Source organism: Chlorocebus sabaeus, chromosome 11 (genome assembly GCF_047675955.1).
Source record: "Chlorocebus sabaeus isolate Y175 chromosome 11, mChlSab1.0.hap1, whole genome shotgun sequence".
Taxonomy (NCBI): Eukaryota; Metazoa; Chordata; class Mammalia; order Primates; family Cercopithecidae; genus Chlorocebus; species Chlorocebus sabaeus.
In genome coordinates, this window is record NC_132914.1 from 98,430,007 (window position 1) to 98,450,689 (window position 20,683).

General features: G+C 38.0%; 1 protein-coding gene across 7 annotated transcripts in view; it reads left to right on the forward strand.

Moving 5' to 3' along the window:
• The window catches only part of ANO4 (anoctamin 4), a 417,600-nt gene that overhangs the window by 375,603 nt on the left and 21,314 nt on the right, over positions 1-20,683 (forward strand). For all 7 annotated transcript variants that reach the window (XM_008004386.3, XM_008004385.3, XM_037996641.2 and 4 more), the window contains 5 exons: positions 993-1,029; positions 3,539-3,650; positions 4,642-4,699; positions 4,839-4,936; positions 6,882-7,024. In XM_008004386.3, the coding sequence (XP_008002577.3) occupies positions 993-1,029; positions 3,539-3,650; positions 4,642-4,699; positions 4,839-4,936; positions 6,882-7,024 (448 nt within the window). The remainder of the gene's footprint in view (positions 1-992; positions 1,030-3,538; positions 3,651-4,641; positions 4,700-4,838; positions 4,937-6,881; positions 7,025-20,683) is intronic.

Genomic DNA, 20,683 nt, shown 5'->3' on the forward strand with positions numbered 1-20,683 from the left:
TCAGATAAGAGAATTAAAAATTAAGCAGGACAGGAAGGTCAGTGAATTCAATACCCTTCCTGCCCACATATAAAGAAAAGGATGGTCTGAAGAAGAGATAAGGAACTTGCCCAAGTCCTGTAGCTTGCTGGATGGTCAAGCTGTCATTCCAGCCTGGGCAATTTTAACCAGTGTGTTTGCACTACTTTAAATGTGTTCTTAATCTTCATATCGTTCCAGTCTATTAAACTGCTTTTCCTTTTCATTTTCACTTATTGTCTTTTGTTTTAGAAACAGCACTTGATCTTTCAATTATACCCACTCTGGGTAATCTCCTAGAGCTGGATTTACCCTAGACTATACTCTCTGCTCCTCAGTGCACACACACACACACACAAACACACATACACACATGCATACACATACCCCACCCTCAGAACCATCTATTGACCAGATGGCTGGGTGAGTTAAGGATGCGTGAGTTAAGGAGGCATCTGGTCCACCAGTGGAAACGTGGAGTACCATAAGCTCTGGGAATTTCCAGTAATGTTTAATCACTTCAGTGTTTTTGAATGCTGTAATCTAGAGTTTACAGCAGTCCATAAAGAATAGGATTGCAGAATCTTACTGTCAGAAGTGGGCTTAGAGATTTTACATTCAAGTTGCAGAAGCTCAGCAATATTATGACTGCCCAGCATTGCCTAGAAAGCTGGTAATGAATAGCAGCTAGCCTTGTTGCCATAAAATTATTTGCCCCAAAATAAGAAGTGAGATTTTATAAATAGTTAGATAGGACCTTGTACATTTCTTTCTTGCCCTGAAAATTACAGCAATCTCCATTACCAGTGGACTGCAAGAGTCTGAGATTTCTATACACAATGTTTTCATTGGTTGAGCAATGGATGCTTCATGAAATTATTTTGACTTGTGATTTGATTACCTATTTCCTTTGTGATTATAGATTTTATAACAAGTGCAGTTCATTTATTAAATGCATGAAATTTATTTTACAGCTCTATGAAAAAGTTGCCCTGCTTCTGACGAATTTAGGTGAGTGGAATCCTTTTTATTTCACAGTACTGTACTGTGGTCTGGAAAGTATGTTTCAAAGATTCCTTTCTCTAATACTGCTGGAAAGAAATATTCCCTTTATTTTCAAATTCATACAACATTTTTTTTTGTTTGCCTTCAACAGAATAATTTAAATATATCTAGTAATTTTTCTACATAAAGCTTTAAAATCTGTCACAAACATTATCTGTCATGAGCTAATGTAATTGAAGGTAGATTTTCTCTTTGTGCACAAAAAATAGCATTACAAAAGTGCATTTGTATAAAGTATCCAATATAATTTAGGAAAGTGTTCATTTGCTATTGCCTATATTTTGTGTTTAATTAAAAATGTATCAAGTTTTTATGGTATATAAACTCACAGCAAAGTTAGTTTCTTTGAAGACTGGAAGGCCAGGCATGGTGGCTCACGTCTGTAATCCCAGCACTTTGGGAAGCCTTGGCAGGAGGATTCCTTGAGTCCAGGAGTTCAGGACCAGCCTGGATAAAATAACAAGACCCGTCTCTACAAAAAAATATAAAAATTAGCCAGGCATGGTGACATGTACCTGTAGTCCCAGCTACTCCTGAGACTGAGGCAGGAGGATTGCCTGAGCCCAGGAGGTCAAGGCTGCAGTGAGTCATGATCATGCCACTGTACTCCAGAACAATCTGGTAGCCAGTAATAACTTGTACATTTATCGCATCTTCAAAATAAAGACATTGTCTCAATTTTATTAACAAGGTATTGGTCATTGTGCTCTATGCAGTTTGAGAAAATTACATGCTCCCGTCCATAACTTGCTTTAATGCATTCCATAAGAAGCTTGTCCAGGGAGAAAAAACTCACAAAAGTGTTCCTATTTTTAATCATCATTATGATAATAGATAGCATTTATTGAACCTTTCTATGTGCTGGATACAGAGCTAGACACTTTATCTCTTTAAATGTCATTGAAATCTTCCATCACCACCAGTTCTTGCCCAAAAAGATAGAAAGAGGTTTATGTCCATGGAATAGATAACTGCCCATTGGTAGACAATGTACCCTGTGGTGGCTTGATCCAGGCTAGCAAAAATGCCAGTGGAGTTACAGTCCTGGTCCATCCATGGTGGGGACACCTGGGAACCTGGCCGGCGACCAGGAGACCTTTCCATGTAACCAGGAGTTCAGTAGCAGAAGTGAAACCCTTTAAGAAAACCCTTTAAGAATCCTGTGTCCTAAGGCCGGGCGCGGTGGCTCAAGCCTGTAATCCCAGCACTTTGGGAGGCCGAGACGGGCGGATCACAAGGTCAGGAGATGGAGACCATCCTGGCTAATAACACGGTGAAACCCTGTCTCTACTAAAAAAATACAAAAAACTAGCCGGGCGAGGTGGCGGGCGCCTGGGAGGTGGAGCTTGTAGTGAGCTGAGATCTGGCCACTGCACTCCAGCCTGGGCGACAGAGCGAGACTCTGTCTCAAAAAAAAATAAAAAAAGAATCCCATGTCTTTTTGGGTCTCAGCAACAGTATGGCCTTTCCTGAAACTGACATTTTAAACCATTTTAAATCAGATTCTCTTTCATTCTCCCTTCCCTTCTCAGATATGCTCCCAGAAAGCATTTTGAATTCTAATTTATGGAAAATGGATTGATGGAGTGAAGTATTAAATGAGAAATTAGAAGCTCAGGGAATGTGGAAGCAGACAAAATGCTATTATATTAAATACCTTTTCTTAGACATTGCTTGCTCCTAGAATGTAGCTCCTATGAAAGGATAAGTGCGTTTGACATGAGATTTCTAGCTGGAGGTTTGGTCTTGAGGGCAAATGGATCCATGTTTTGGTTCACACCATTATGCCCAGAGAGCATTTGCTTTATAGATGTTAAAATATGTGGAGATGAGAATTGGCCCCTGACTGAGGTCAGGAAATTATAAGACATAGATGGTGATATGCAGTAAAAGCTCTAAAGATGATGCCACCTCCTTAATATTTGTCCATGAGAATGGAAAATGGGGGATAAGGGTAAAGGCAAAGGAGTCAATGCTCTTAGCATTCTATGATATGGATTTGACTCCCTCTTAAGCGGTAGGTTGGTATAATATGAGAACTAGAAGTTGAGACCAAGGAACTCCTTGGAGCTAGGAGGAACTAAGCCTGCATAGACTAACAGGAAAAGAAAAGGCTACTGCAGAGAGCCAGGACTGGGAATGAGGCCTCGACAGCCTGGCTGTCTCTGCTGCTGGCTCTCTGGGTATCCTGTAAGAGTGGAACAGTCTAGGTATTCAGTCCTCTCACATTCTTCCATAGCCACTTCCCATGAGACCCTTGTTGGGTCTGGTCTGTGAGCTTGAGGATCCTATGGATGCTCTGTTCCATCACATGCCGTCTGTGGGTAAACTGGAGTCTCCTGCAGCCTCCTCAGGACTCCTGTGTCCCCACCCTGTGTGTGTGGGGAGGGGAAGAGAGGGAGTTGAGAGGGGATGAGATTCGGCCTTTCAAACTCTGCTCACCTTTTGTCCACAGAACAGCCTCGCACAGAGTCTGAGTGGGAGAACAGCTTCACCCTGAAAATGTTTCTTTTTCAGTTCGTCAATCTGAACAGCTCTACATTTTACATCGCATTCTTCCTTGGAAGGTAAGAACCTGACCCCTGCACACCTCCCCAAGCTGAGGACAGAACACTTAGAGGTCACTGACCCATGGGGACAGAGAAGCCCTCTCTTAGGGTGATTTATACAAAGTGTCAAAAGGGAAGAGCATCCTCCTCCCTTCCCTTCCCAAATGTCAAAACCACCCAGCACCCCAGGGAAATCATCTCCACTCCAAACTGCCTGTGCACATTTTGTTGCTAAGATAAGCAGAGGAAAATAGTTTGCACGTGTGAATGATGCAATGAAAACTTCTGACCTCTGTCTGCACCTGAATCAGGGCCCTGGCTTTCACACCTATGACAGCAGGTAGAAAAACAGGGAGAGGGCGGCAGCATGTTCTGGATTCCTGACTTCCCTGAAGAGAGAAGGACATCCTGACAGGAAAGGGGGCAGAAATGGGATGCCAGGGTAACTTTTAAATCCAGCAGTCATGAGGATTTGGGAAAGATTCCCTGTGTAGTGGTAATGTCGCGTGAATTCCCTGACATCTGGAGGCGTTTCAGAGGAGATGGGAACCCAGGAAGGGCCAGGTATAGGGTTTTGGTGAGATCAACACAGCAGTCTCTCCGTCATTTCTAGCTATTCCAGCAGCACAAAACTCTAGGAAAATAGTTCAATAATTTTTTTAACAGCATGACTATTACTCAGAAAGATCAGTGTTTAAATCCAGGAGTAAAGCTTCTGCTTACACAGGCCAGAGCAATTGATATGCAGCAGAAAATGTTAAAAGTCCACAGCAAGCAGCAAGAACTGGCTTCTGCATTAGGCAGCCTGACAGAAAGGCCAGAAGAGAAATGTCCCCTGGAGAATTCCAGAAGCTATGGTTGTGACAGATCTGGAGGGTTTCCTAATTCCCCCAGACCTACTACTTATTGTAGCAGCACTCACATTGGAGAATGTGCTAAACTAAATGTACTATTCACTGAAAGCTTGGACCTAGAGCACTAATGGCTTGTTTTTCTTTGTGTGTTGAAGATTTACAGGACACCCAGGTGCCTACTTGAGGCTGATAAACAGGTGGAGACTAGAAGAGGTCTGTATTCTCCCATCATTCCTTGTTTCCAACAGACTTGCATTAAACAGCCTTAGGGCAACTTTGTATAGATTAGAAACCAGACACCCTTTCTTCCTCTCCATTGATTCTGGAATGTCTGTGTTTGCTTATCTTGCAGTGCCACCCTAGTGGATGCCTTATTGATCTGTGTATGCAAATGGGTATTATAATGGTGCTAAAGCAGACCTGGAATAATTTCATGGAACTTGGCTACCCGTAAGTACCTTAGTATCAATAATTGAGAGGCAGCATTGCTCATTATTGGCTTTTCTAGGTGTGGCAAGTAAGATAAGCAATGCAGACTCAGCAGTTAAGCCAGTGCGTGCACCTGGAACTAAGTGCTCACATTTAGACATCCAAAGGCAGCCATGAAAATCATAAACATTGGCTCTTCTGGGAGATTTAGCACAATTCACATGAACAAATGTGCATATTCTTTAAGGAGCCTCTGTAGGCCCCTAAATATTGGATACTTGCTTGTGAGCCACTTTAAATGATACCTCTGACCTTTCGGGCTCCAGCATTGCAAGTCCTCAGCTATGTATGACACATTAACTACATCTCCACTCTCCCATCCCCGTGGTAAACCTGGTGATAACATGTTGACAACAATGAGCAAAAACTTGCATCAACTTGGTAAGGATAACCTTGAATTCTGCTGTGTTTGCTCAGTTCTGGTCAGTTAAGTTTTAATGGGGACATAAATCAACAATGCTTCTATTTCTGCTTTAATTCCACACCTATTGGTTTCCATGTCAGCTCAATGTCTCTGTAGAGACAAAGAAAACTCAAGGTTTCAGGGAGGACCACTCAGCCAGAACAATTAGTGGGAACTTGGTTCATTTCAGAAAGTCTTTTCTTAGCTCTCTGTCAGAACCAAAGCCAGTAATTTTCTGTTGTTAGATTTATTTTTAGAAATCTTGTTCCAGGCCGGGCGCAGTGGCTCACGCCTGTAATTCCAGCACTTTGGGAGGCCAAGGTGGGCAGATCATGAGGTCAGGAGATCAAGACCATCATGACTAACACAGTGAAATGCCACCTGTACTAAAAATACAAAAAATTAGCCGGGCGCGGTGGCAGGCACCTGTAGTCCCAGCTACTCGGGAGGCTGAGGCAGGAGAATGGCGTGAAACCAGGAGGCGGAGCTTGCAGTGAGCCGAGATCGCGCCACTGCACTCTAGCCTGGGGAACAGGGCAAGACTCTGTCTCAAAAGAAAAAGAAAAAGAAATCTTGTTCCAAGTATTTGATGTTTTCTATAAAACTTTTTAAAAATAAAACATAAAATAAAAATTATCAGCATTGTGTTCTACATTAAGATATAAACCACAATTAAAATGTCATAGATATCAAGATAATTATATTTTATCTTCTAGTAATAAGGACATAGAGCAAAATTGTAAAGTAGGCAGTTTGTCTTTGATTTTCATCCCTTTATTTGCTTCATTTCCCATGTGTTTTGTTTTTTGGCACTTCTGCTCCTGGATATCCTTCAACTTTTTCCTTGTACTACACAGAACACAGACCTGCCTCCACCCTCTCACTTCCTCAATGCTTTCTCATATTACAAAATGCACTCCTGATCACTGCTAACGGTTCCTGTGCTAGCCTTACCAATGCCAGGTGCATGTTACTGGGAGTCAGAGCCCCTGTGGAGAGCGCAAGCCAAAAGCAAGCAAGTCCAGTTGCAGAACTGCAGGTGTCTATGCACCAAGAGAGGAAGCATTTTGTGGGTTTGCAGATCTTTAGGCCCCTGACGTCAGAGTATGCAGCTCAGCACCCATGTGGCAAGACTGCTCAAGGGTCCTAAATTAAGCCACTTAAGCCAGATATTCCTCAAGATGTCTTGGTATTGCCTTTGTACTGGGATATCCATTTATAGATATTCTCAGTCCTCTATTCAACCCTCATAGGCAATGCCCAACATGAGACAGTTTCATGAATGATTAAAATAAGTTCATCAGTCATTCTGTTTACTTGCTAATAGAAATACTTGAAGTATAGACTCCATTGTTATTTTCTTACCAACCTGAGGCTTTATTTCTTTGATAGCCTGTCCTGAATTTTTTCAAACTATGTTTCTATATTCAAACTCTCCTCTTTCTCATTACCTAAGTCATATGATCAGTTACATTTTTGTAAGAAGTTGATCTTTTTGCCCAGGTTAATTCAGAATTGGTGGACTAGAAGAAAAGTACGACAAGAACATGGACCTGAAAGGAAAATAAGTTTCCCACAATGGGAAAAGGACTATAACCTTCAGCCGATGAATGCCTACGGACTCTTCGATGAATACTTAGAAATGAGTATGGAAATATTCTACTTTATTTTATTAATTATAAATGTTAAATCTCCAGATATATTCAACTAAACGTATACTCATTTTCATCAAGGTCCTCAGTGCGTAGGGATTCCTAAGCCAAACAGAGAGGAAGGCATGTCCTGCTTAAACTATGCTGCACTTATATTTACAGAATCAGATTTCTCTAGAATCAAAGCAAAGCAATTTCTCTTAGCATGTATCTAAGACCATGGGCTTTGGAAGTAAATTATCTGGGTTCAAATCCTAGCCCTATCATTTATTAACTGTGAAACCTTGGGCAATTACTTAATCTGTCTTTGTCCCAGTTTCCTCATCTTTAAAGTGGGAATAATAATAAGAGGAACCATTTCATAGAGTCTTTGTGTGGATTAAATGAGTTAATGCATGAACATGACTTAGAGCAATGCCTAGCTCAGTGTATACATAGTACATGTTACTTATATCACTATTATTCTCTTATTCTTTTTGTCTTCTAGAGGGAAAGACAAATAAAATATCTTAGATAAATTAAGTATATATATTTTCTTTCATTATTAAATGGAATATGTATATATTTCTTTTCATTTTAAGCTCTAACATAGGAGCGGAAATGAGGGAAGGGCTGGGCAAGATCCATTGCCTCTAAAGGAAGCAGTTTTTTTCTGGGCAAATTTGAAATTTAAAGTATTAGTAGAATTGACGCTTAATGTTTCTTAAATTGCGTATGTTCTAAGTATCTGCTTATGTCTTTAGAGTTTCAATTATAGAATGGCAGAATGATATAACCTGGGGAAGAAATCAATTTGGACATTAAAAATAAAACTTAATAAAGAGAATTCATTAAGAGAACTAACCATTTTGAGATCCCTTAATGGATTCTTCTCCCATAAAGAAGACAATGAACAATAATGTTGGTATATTGAGTGCTTAAAAAGAAAGTTTTATGCGGCTAGAATTTGGTAGTGCTCCAAATACTGAAATATCTTTGCGGCACAGAACAAATCTCAGAATTATCACAAGCAGACTGATGAGTTCTAACTACTCAAGTCTGTTCTTTTGTTTTTGCTATTTCCTTAATGACTTCCCAACTTTGTTATATACTTTAAAATGTATTCACCAAAGTATAATAGTGAAAAGGTGTACATAAGTGTAGAGATCAATTAATTTTTGCAAATTTTCACACAAATGTAACCAAATCTATGTAGCTGAGAGGCTGGCAAACTATTGCCTGCAGGTCAGATTCAGTCCACTGCCTGTTTTTGTAAATGAAGTTTTATTGGAACACAGCAACTCCCATTTATTTACATATTATTTGTGGCTGCTTTGGCACTGCAATAGTAGAGTTGGGTAGCTGTGTCAGAAAGTGCCTGGTCTGCAAAGCCTGAAATATTTACCTTCTGGTTCTTTATTTCTGGGAAATGTTGCTATCCAGTGAGCTAGATCAAGAAATAGATTATTATCAATATCAAAGAAGACTTCTTTGTCCCCTCTTCCATTTATAAAACCCTCTCTAACCACTTTCCTGACTTCTAATACCATACATTAACTTTACCTTTGTTATTCTCCATTTAAATGGAATTGTAGAGTACATACTCTTTTGTAGTTGGCTTGTTTCATTCAATATTATCTTTCTAACATTCTCCCATGTTGCTACAGGTAGTAGAACTTCATGTTATTGCTGCATAGTATTCCTAGAATGTAGACCAGGAGCCAAATTATGAAACAGGCAGTTTGTCTTTGACACCCACTCTATCTTTCCTTAGTCATGTGCAGTTTTTTATTTGTTTTGTTTTGTTTTGTTGTTTTGCATTTCCACTCCCAGATGAGCCCCAACTTTGTCCCCTGCTGCTCTGACACAGCACACAGACCCCCACACCACCATCAATCCCTCAACCCTCCACATATCATGAAATGTCCTCTTGAGCACTCTAAAAAATAATGTGCTAGGTAACCGCATTTTGACAAAAGCAAAGCCTCTGCCAAGCTTGAGTCAGGAAAAGACAAACGCAAATTTACTTGTAGAAGTGAAGACATCAGTGTGCCAATAGATGAGCTATTTTGTGAGTTTACAGATCTTCTAGGCTCCTGAATAATAATATACTATTATTGGCCGGGCGTGGTGGCTCATGCCTGTAATCCTAACACTTTGGGAGGTCAAGGCAGGTGGATCACCTGAGGTCACAAGTTCAAGATCAGCCTGGCCAATGTGGCGAAACCCCGTTTGTCCTGAAAAATACAAAAATTAGCTGGGTGCGGTGGCAGGTGTATGTAATCCCAGCTACTTGGGAGGCTGAGGCAGGAGAATTGCCTGAACCTGGGAGGCAGAGGTTGCAGTGAGCCAAGATTGCACCATTGCACTCCAGTCTGGGAAACAGAGCAAAACTCCATCTCCAAAACAAAAACAAACAAAAAAGTACTATTACTTATCCATCCATTCTACTGCTGATAGACACTTGTGTTGTTTCCAAATTTAGGCTCTTATAAATAATACCTTTATGAACATTTTTGTACATGTGTTTTGATTAACGTGCATAGATGTTTTTATTAAGAATTTACATAAGAGTGGAGTTGAGAAGCCATAGATATGCATTTGTTTGTCTTTAATAAACACTTGAAAACAGTTTTCAAAACCAGGCTGTGCCAGTTTATACTCTGGCTAACAGTAGAACAGCTCCAGTTATTCCATAAACTTACTAAAACTTGTGTTCATATTTTAGCTGTTTGGGTTGGTATGCAGCAGTATCTCATCATGATTTTAACTTGAAATTTTACAATAACTAATAATGCTGAGCAGCTTTTCATATGCTTATAGTCATTTGGATAAACTCTTGTGAATTTATATTCAAGCCCTTGGTTTTTTGTGGGTATCTATGTCTTTTCCTTAGTGATTTGTTATTTATATATTCTGGATATCAATCATTTGTCAGATATATATGTTGCAAATTAAATACCATTTCTCAGTTATTGGCTTGACTTCTCATTTTCTTATTGGTATCTTTAAGTGAAAAGAAATTTTAGTTTTGTTCTTCTTCAAAATTGTTATCATATAAGTTTTAGAATCAGATTTCTAATTTCCATAAAAATCTTACTGAAATATTAGTTGAGATTAAATTGAACTCCTACATCAATTTGAAGATATTTGATGTTTTCTCAATCCATGAAAATGGTATATCTTTGCATTTATTTATGTCTTTTTACATTTTTATCAGCAATACTTTTTGTAGATTTTAGTATATACGTTTTGTAAAACTTAGATTAATTTCTAGGCACCTTAGGAATCTTTGCAACTGCAAATGATGTTTTTATTGTTTTGTTTTCTAATGTTTTGTTACTAATATTAAATATATAGAAATATTATTGTTTTATATGTTTGCTTATGCAAACTTGCTAGCATCTAGTATCAATTATAGTTGCTTATATATTTTTTGAGATTTTCTACCTATATATACATAATTGTATCATCCACATATAATGATAACTTTACATTTTCCTTTTTAGTCATTATGTATATATTTTTTTGTTCTTGCCTAAATGCACTAAGACCTTTTATATAATGCTGGATAAAACTGGTGATACTGGACATCATTGTTTCCGACCTGAGGGTGAAAGTGTTCAATATGTTACCATTAAGTGTGGTGCTAGCTGTATTGTTTTGTACATACTTTTTATTGTTTCCTTAAAGAAGTTTTCATATATCCCTAGGTTGCTGAGAGTTATTATTATGACTAGTATTACATTATATCATGTCATTTTCCTGAGTCTATTGAAATGATTATGTGATTTTTTAAAAAATGTTACTGATGTAGTGGATTTCATTGATTCTTTTTTGTTGTTAAAAAGTTGTTAAATTAACCTAGCAAACTTGGAAAAAATTGCCTACTTGGGTCATGATGCATTTTTTTAATTACCAAGTTCAATTTGCTGATATTTTGCTTCTGATATTTATATACAAATTCATGGAAGATGTTACAGTGTAGTTTTTCTTTCTTATAATGTTTCATTCAGATTTGGGTATCATTTTTATGATAGCTCTTTAAAATGATTAGGTAATGTTTTTCTCTTAAACAGTTTACATAAGATTACTATTATTTCTTTCTTACATACTTGGAATAATTTACAATGAAGTAGCAGGACCTGAAATTTTCTTCATGAGAAGAACTTTAATTATAGATTCATTTTACTTAATAGATATAGGACTATTTCAGTTTTTATTTCTTCTAGCATCTGTTTTCATAAGTTGTGTATTAGTTGTGTATTTTTTCAAGAAATTTGTTCATTTCATCTAAGTTTTCAAACTTAGTAGCACAAGATTGTTTATATATCTCCTTATTAACTTTTTATATATCTAGGGCGTATAGTGATGCCCTTTCTTTTACTTATAACTTCATAGTTTGTGCTTTTCTCCCTTTTTTAAAACAGTACCTTAGAGGTTTATTAATCTTTTCAAAAGAAAAACTAACTTTGGGCTTTGTTGATTTTTCTTTACTACACCTTTGCCTTCTGGTTCATTCATTTCTGCTCTTTATTTCCTTCCTTTACTTCCTTTGGGCTTAGTTTCACTTTTTTTCTCAGCATCTCAAGATGCTGATTTTCAGATTTTCTTTTTTTCTAATATAGGGATTCAAAGCTATAATGTTCTCTATAAATACTGCTTTGGCTGTATCCCACAAGTTTTCATATGTTGTATTTTATTAGCAAAACATTTTCCATTTCCCTTGTAATTTATTTTTGACTATGCATTTTGAAGGAATGCATTAGTATCAAAACATCTAAAGAGTTTTGACATATTGCTCTGTCACTGATTCTAATTTATTTATTTATTTTTTTTTAAATTTATTTATTATTATTAAACTTCAAGTTGTAGGGTACATGTGCACAACGTGCAGGTTTGCTACATATGTATACTTGTGCCATGTTGGTGTGCTGCACCCATCAACTCGTCATTTACATCAGGTATAACTCCCAATGCAATCCCTCCCCCCTCCCCCCTCCCCATGATAGGCCCCGGTGTGTGATGTTCCCCTTCCCGAGTCCAAGTGATCTCATTGTTCAGTTCCCGCCTATGAGTGAGAACATGCGGTGTTTGGTTTTCTGTTCTTGTGATAGTTTGCTGAGAATGATGGTTTCCAGCTGCATCCATGTCCCTACAAATGACACAAACTCATCCTTTTTTATGGCTGCATAGTATTCCATGGTGTATATGTGCCACATTTTCTTAATCCAGTCTGTCACTGATGGACATTTGGGTTGATTCCAAGTCTTTGCTATTGTGAATAGTGCTGCAATAAACATACGTGTGCATGTGTCTTTATAGCAGCATAATTTATAATCCTTTGGGTATATACCCAGTAATGGGATGGCTGGGTCATATGGTACATCTAGTTCTAGATCCTTGAGGAATCGCCATACTGTTTTCCATAATGGTTGAACTAGTTTACACTCCCACCAACAGTGTAAAAGTGTTCCTATTTCTCCACATCCTCTCCAGCACCTGTTGTTTCCTGACTTTTGAATGATCGCCATTCTAACTGGTGTGAGATGGTATCTCATTGTGGTTTTGATTTGCATTTCTCTGATGGCCAGTGATGATGAGCATTTTTTCATGTGTCTGTTGGCTGTATGAATGTCTTCTTTTGAGAAATGTCTGTTCATATCCTTTGCCCACTTTTGGATGGGGTTGTTTGTTTTTTTCTTGTAAATTTGTTTGAGTTCTTTGTAGGTTCTGGATATTAGCCCTTTGTCAGATGAGTAGATTGCAAAAATTTTCTCCCATTCTGTAGGTTGCCTGTTCACTCTGATGGTAGTTTCTTTTGCTGTGCAGAAGCTCTTTAGTTTAATGAGATCCCATTTGTCAATTTTGGCTTTTGCTGCCGTTGCTTTTGGTGTTTTAGACATGAAGTCTTTGCCCATGCCTATGTCCTGAATGGTACTACCTAGGTTTTCCTCTAGGATTTTTATGGTATTAGGTCTCACATTTAAGTCTCTAATCCATCTTGAATTAATTTTCGTATAAGGAGTAAGGAAAGGATCCAGTTTCAGCTTTCTACTTATGGCTAGCCAATTTTCCCAGCACCATTTATTAAATAGAGAATCCTTTCCCCATTTCTTGTTTCTCTCAGGTTTGTCAAAGATCAGATGGCTGTAGATGTGTGGTATTATTTCTGAGGACTCTGTTCTGTTCCATTGGTCTATATCTCTGTTTTGGTACCAGTACCATGCTGTTTTGGTTACTGTAGCCTTGTAGTATAGTTTGAAGTCAGGTAGCGTGATGCCTCCAGCTTTGTTCTTTTGACTTAGGATTGTCTTGGAGATGCGGGCTCTTTTTTGGTTCCATATGAACTTTAAAGCAGTTTTTTCCAATTCTGTGAAGAAGCTCATTGGTAGCTTGATGGGGATGGCATTGAATCTATAAATTACCTTGGGCAGTATGGCCATTTTCACGATATTGATTCTTCCTATCCATGAGCATGGTATGTTCTTCCATTTGTTTGTGTCCTCTTTTATTTCACTGAGCAGTGGTTTGTAGTTCTCCTTGAAGAGGTCCTTTACATCCCTTGTAAGTTGGATTCCTAGGTATTTTATTCTCTTTGAAGCAATTGTGAATGGAAGTTAATTCCTGATTTGGCTCTCTGTTTGACTGTCACTGGTGTATAAGAATGCTTGTGATTTTTGCACATTAATTTTGTATCCTGAGACTTTGCTGAAGTTGCTGATCAGCTTAAGGAGATTTTGGGCTGAGACAATGGGGTTTTCTAAATATACAATCATGTCGTCTGCAAACAGGGACAATTTGACTTCTTCTTTTCCTAACTGAATCCCCTTGATTTCTTTCTCTTGCCTGATTGCCCTAGCCAGAACTTCCAACACTATGTTGAATAGGAGTGGTGAGAGAGGGCATCCCTGTCTTGTGCCAGTTTTCAAAGGGAATTTTTCCAGTTTTTGCCCATTCAGTATGATATTGGCTGTGGGTTTGTCATAAATAGCTCTTATTATTTTGAGGTACGTTCCATCAATACCGAATTTATTGAGCGTTTTTAGCATGAAGGGCTGTTGAATTTTGTCAAAAGCCTTTTCTGCATCTATTGAGATAATGATGTGGTTCTTGTCTTTGGTTCTGTTTATATGCTGGATTATGTTTATTGATTTGCGAATGTTGAACCAGCCTTGCATCCCAGGGATGAAGCCCACTTGATCATGGTGGATAAACTTTTTGATGTGCTGCTGAATCCGGTTTGCCAGTATTTTATTGAGGATTTTTGCATCGATGTTCATCAGGGATATTGGTCTAAAATTCTCTTTTTTTGTTGTGTCTCTGCCAGGCTTTGGTATCAGGATGATGTTGGCCTCATAAAATGAGTTAGGGAGGATTCCCTCTTTTTCTATTGATTGGAATAGTTTCAGAAGGAATGGTACCAGCTCCTCCTTGTACCTCTGGTAGAATTCAGCTGTGAATCCATCTGGTCCTGGACTTTTTTTGGTTGGTAGGCTATTAATTATTGCCTCAATTTCAGAGCCTACTATTGGTCTATTCAGGGATTCAACTTCTTCCTGGTTTAGTCTTGGAAGAGTGTAAGTGTCCAGGAAATTATCCATTTCTTTTAGATTTTCCAGTTTATTTGCGTAGAGGTGTTTATAGTATTCTCTGATGGTAGTTTGTATTTCTGTGGGGTCGGTAGTGATATCCCCTTTATCATTTTTAATTGCGTCAATTTGATTCTTCTCTCTTTTCTTCTTTATTAGTCTTGCTAGTGGTCTGTCAATTTTGTTGATCTTTTCAAAAAACCAACTCCTGGATTCATTGATTTTTTGGAGGGTTTTTTGTGTCTCTATCTCCTTCAGTTCTGCTCTGATCTTAGTTATTTCTTGCCTTCTGCTAGCTTTCGAATGTGTTTGCTCTTGCTTCTCTAGTTCTTTTAATTGCGATGTTAGAGTGTCAATTTTAGATCTTTCCTGCTTTCTCTTGTGGGCATTTAGTGCTATAAATTTCCCTCTACACACTGCTTTAAATGTGTCCCAGAGATTCTGGTATGTTGTATCTTTGTTCTCACTGGTTTCAAAGAACATCTTTATTTCTGCCTTCATTTCGTTATGTACCCAGTAGTCATTCAGGAGCAGGTTGTTCAGTTTCCATGTAGTTGAGCGGTTTTGATTGAGTTTCTTAGTCCTGAGTTCTAATTTGGTTGCACTGTGGTCTGAGAGACAGTTTGTTATAATTTCTGTTCTTGTACATTTGCTGAGGAGTGCTTTACTTCCAATTACGTGGTCAATTTTGGAGTAAGTACGATGTGGTGCTGAGAAGAATGTATATTCTGTTGATTTGGGGTGGAGAGTTCTATAGATGTCTATTAGGTCTGCTTGCTGCAGAGATGAGTTCAATTCCTGGATATCCTTGTTAACTTTCTGTCTCGTTGATCTGTCTAATGTTGACAGTGGAGTGTTGAAGTCTCCCATTATTATTGTATGGGAGTCTAAGTCTCTTTGTAAGTCTCTAAGGACTTGCTTTATGAATCTGGGTGCTCCTGTATTGGGTGCATATATATTTAGGATAGTTAGCTCTTCCTGTTGAATTGATCCCTTTACCATTATGTAATGGCCTTCTTTGTCTCTTTTGATCTTTGATGGTTTAAAGTCTGTTTTATCAGAGACTAGTATTGCAACCCCCGCTTTTTTTTGTTCTCCATTTGCTTGGTAAATCTTCCTCCATCCCTTTATTTTGAGCCTATGTATGTCTCTGCGTGTGAAATGGGTCTCCTGAATACAGCAGACTGATGGGTCTTGACTCTTTATCCAGTTTGCCAGTCTGTGTCTTTTAATTGGAGCATTTAGTCCATTTACATTTAAGGTTAAGATTGTTATGTGTGAACTTGATCCTGCCATTATGATATTAACTGGTTATTTTGCTCGTTAGTTGATGCAGTTTCTTCCTAGCCTTGATGGTCTTTACATTTTGGCATGTTTTTGCAATGGCTGGTACCGGTTGTTCCTTTCCATGTTTAGTGCTTCCTTCAGGGTCTCTTGTAAGGCAGGCCTAGTGGTGACAAAATCTCTAAGCATTTGCTTATCTGTAAAGGATTTTATTTCTCCTTCACTTATGAAACTTAGTTTGGCTGGATATAAAATTCTGGGTTTAAAATTCTTTTCTTTAAGAATGTTGAATATTGGCCCCCACTCTCTTCTGGCTTGAAGAGTTTCTGCCGAGAGATCTGCTGTTAGTCTGATGGGCTTCCCTTTGTGGGTAACCCGACCTTTCTCTCTGGCTGCCCTTAAGATTTTTTCCTTCATTTCAACTTTGGTGAATCTGGCAATTATGTGTCTTGGAGTTGCTCTTCTCGAGGAGTATCTTTGTGGCATTCTCTGTATTTCCTGGATTTGAATGTTGGCCTGCCCTACTAGGTTGGGGAAGTTCTCCTGGATGATATCCTGAAGAGTGTTTTCCAACTTGGTTCCATTTTCCCCCTCACTTTCAGGCACCCCAATCAGACGTAGATTTGGTCTTTTTACATAATCCCATACTTCTTGCAGGCTTTGTTCATTTCTTTTTCTTCTTTTTTCTTTTGGTTTCTCTTCTCGCTTCATTTCATTCATTTGATCCTCAATCGCTGACATTCTTTCTTCCAGTTGATCGAGTCGGTTACTGAAGCTTGTGCATTTGTCACGTATTTCTCGTGCCATGGTTTTCGTCTCTTTCATTTCGTTTGTGAGCTTCTCTGCATTAATTACTCTAGCCATCAATTCTTCCACTTTTTTTTCAAGATTTTTAGTTTCTTTGCGCTGGGTACGTAATTCCTCCTTTAGCTCTGAGAAATTTGATGGACTGAAGCCTTCTTCTCTCATGTCGTCAAAGTCATTCTCCGTCCAGCTTTGATCCGTTGCTGGCGATGAGCTGCGCTCCTTTGCCGGGGGAGATGCGCTCTTATTTTTTGAATTTCCAGCTTTTCTGCCCTGCTTTTTCCCCATCTTTGTGGTTTTATCTGCCTCTGGTCTTTGATGATGGTGATGTACTGATGGGGTTTTGGTGTAGGTGTCCTTCCTGTTTGATAGCTTTCCTTCTAACAGTCAGGATCCTCAGCTGTAGGTTGTAGCTGTAGGAGATTGCTTGAGGTCCACTCCAGACCCTGTTTGCCTGGGTATCAGCAGCTGAGGCTCAGTTGAAAATGCTGAAATCACCGGTCTTCTGTGTCGCTCGCACTGGGAGTTGGAGACTGGAGCTGTTCCTATTCGGCCATCTTCTATTGTACTCGATTCTAATTTAATTACACTGTTATCAGAGGATATTCTCTCTGTTATTTCAGTCTTTTGATATTGTGTGTATATATATAAAGATTATATATATATATATATAAAGATTTACCTTATGCTCCTTTATACAATCTGTGTTGATATATGTTTCAAGTATGTTCTGCAGTTGGTTGTTTGGTATAATGCTCTATATTTTTATGTTAATTCGGCAAGATTGATTAATTGTGTTTTTCAAATCTTCTAAGTCCTTGTTAAATATTGTGCCTCTTATCTACTAGTTACATACTTGAAATCCACAAGTATGATTGTGGATTTATCTTACTCTATTTTTAGTTCTGTCAACTTTTGCTTTATGTATTTTGAAACTGGGTTATTATGTACATACAAGTTGAATTATTCTGACTTACTGTTGAATTGATGTTTTTATCATTATGTAAAGTAATTATTTAATAATACAACACTTTGAGGATGTGATGGGCAAGAGGCTGAAGAGCTAACCTTAAAACCTTTCAAAGGGCAGGACTGAGCCTTTTACTGCCTCTCAGAGCTAAAGAGATAGGGACCCACCAGGTTCTCAATCACAGCAAAGGAAGAAGAACAAATCAAAGGTGGACTAAGCTTTACAAAAACTCTATGCCAGCACTAGCCCAGCTTAATCTGTGACCAGCTTTAAGTGATTTCTCTTATCTGCCTAACATCACCAGGAGGAATTCTTCATGGTAGAAAAGAACATCACTAAGAGTGGAGTATCACAAATTTGTTCCTAAAGAGCTAGATAGTAAATAATTTTGGCTTTTTGAGCCAATGGCACAATCAAAGCTATTATGTAGACACTTTTACAGCAATTTAAAATATAGCCTTTTAAAATATAAAAACTATTCTTAGCTCACAGGTAGTTAAAAAAGAAAATCAGATGGTTGGTCAAATTTGGCCAAAGGCCGTAGTTTGCTGACCCTTGATCTAGAGCCTCTACATGTGTGGCATACAATAAAAAGATTACTAGGTATGCAGAAAGGCAAGAAAATGTGACTAATAAGAGGGAAAAGGAGACCCAAAGATGATTCAGAAATTGGGTTTAGCGCAGAGACTTTCAAATACCTATGATTTATATATAAAAATAGAAGAAAATATTGACAAAAATGGTTGAAATATTGAGACTTTTAAAAGAGAATTAAAATCTATAAAAATAATTCTAGAATTGCAAAATATAAATCTGGAATTAAGAACTCATTTGGTATGTTTAATAGCAGACTGAGGCTGGGTACAGTGGCCCACGCCTGTAATCCCAACACTTTGGGAGGCCAAAGTTGGTGGATCACCTGAGGTCAGGAGTTCGAGACCAGCCTGACCAACATGGCGAAATCCTGTCTTTACTACAAATACAAAAATTAGTGTGGTGGTGTGCGCCTGTAATCCCAGCTGCTCTGAAGGCTGAGGTAGGGGAATCACTTGAACAGAGGAGGCAGAGGTTGCAGTGAGCTGAGATCATGCTATTGCACTCCAGCCTGGGCGACAAGAGCAAAACTCCGCCTCAAATAAAGGAAAGAAAAAAATAGTAGATTGACTCAACATAAGACAGTAAATTAGTGAACTTGAAGACAAGTCAATAAAAAGAAAATCCAAACAAGCCCAGAGAAAAGAAAAGAAAAACAGAGCAGAAAACATAAGAAACATGCAAAACAGCCAAAAAGTCTGAAATATTTGTAATAGAAGTCCCAGAAAGGAATAAAGAAAGAGGAAAAGTGATATTTGAAGAGGTAATGTCTGAGAAGGGGTAAATTAAAAGGAGGTAAACTTATATATTAGAATATAAAACAGTTAAAAGTTTAACTAGATCTATATAGATCAAGATAATATCTCAAAATTACCATGTGATATGAACAGAGCAAAAAAATTGTAAATAATGATATCATTATGTAAAGTTTAGGCACAAAAATTATTTACATGATATATGCACTATGTATAATTTATTGTTATATGGGCATTTGTGTGTGTGTGTGTGTGTGTGTGTATATATATATATAAATGAACTGGAAGGATGCATGCAAAACTTATGTCAGCAATTGTCTCTGTGAAGGGAGAGGAAACCACTCAAGAGCAAAAATAGAGGAGAATTCAGTTTTATGTATGTAGTGTTTATTTTATTTATAAAAAGATATTAAGCAGGTATGACAAAATGTTACCAAGAATTAATACTAACATTTCCATGGGTATGTGGAAGTTTGTTATATCATTCTTTATGCTTTCCAATATTTAAAAGTTTTTTGCCAAAGAATTTTTTTAAATTAATCTACCTGTATTGTACAAGTCTCTTCCCTTGGAAAAAAAAAAAAGCAGCCATTAATGGGCACTATAGTTAATCACTTCAAGACCAATATCATGTGGGTCACCTTTGTGCTATGTAAAAATGATTAGTTGGTTTGATTTTAGGCCATAATATTTAACTAGATAATGAAACTGATTAGGTGTCAGATAAACAAAAACTACCAATGAACTAAACACATTTTCCTTTTAAACTTGCAGTTATTTTCAATATAAATACAACCTGAAAGAACTAAACTCTAGTTGCATTTTTCTGTCCGTAACATCCAGTACTGTTAGTGATCGTAAGAATTATCTCTGTCAGTTTTATTTCTACCTGATAGGTTTTCATTGTGTTCTGGCTTTTCTTCGTTGTAATTACATATCAGTCATTGAACTAGCATTATTTGATACCTGACAAGTCCTTCTCATACACAAAACCCCTGTAGTGAGTATGTAGGAAAAAGAAACATAAAAAAGTTGCTGTTTCTACTTTCATGAAGCTCACTGCAAAAGGGGGAAAAGGCAAACACCATAAAATCAAGACAAAATAAGTTTTATGGTGGTGAGCAGAGTTGTGGCAGCTACAGAGGAGGTCGTAGTTAATTACAATTACGGAAGACTCAAGAGGGTGCATTTGAGTGTACTCTTGAAGGAAGAATGACTACTTTATCAAAGTAGTCATAGAAACACTAAGTGCGTATATGATGTATACCCATAAAATCAGAATTGGCTACTAGTGTAACCGGAGGAGAGGATTGTTTGGGAAACCTGTTTTCTTTGTGGAGTGTATTTGGACATGAGGCTTGGAAGTCTGCTTAGAGTCAATTTACTGAGATCCTTGAATGGCGTGGTGAAAAGTTTGGGATTTATTCTGCAGCCAGTGAGAACCTACTGAAACATTCTTTGTAGGGAGATGAGTGATGGGGTTGAACCAACATTTTAGACACACTGACAGCAGAATGATAGGGCAGGGAGCTGAAAGTTTGGAGGCAGAAAAAGCCAGTTAGAAAATCAGAGTCTGAACTCAAGTGGGGACAGTGCAGAAGAGGGAGAAATGAGAGATATTTTTGAAGAGTAATTGTCAGGACTAGGAGGCTAATGGTTCTGAAGGCTAAGCTAG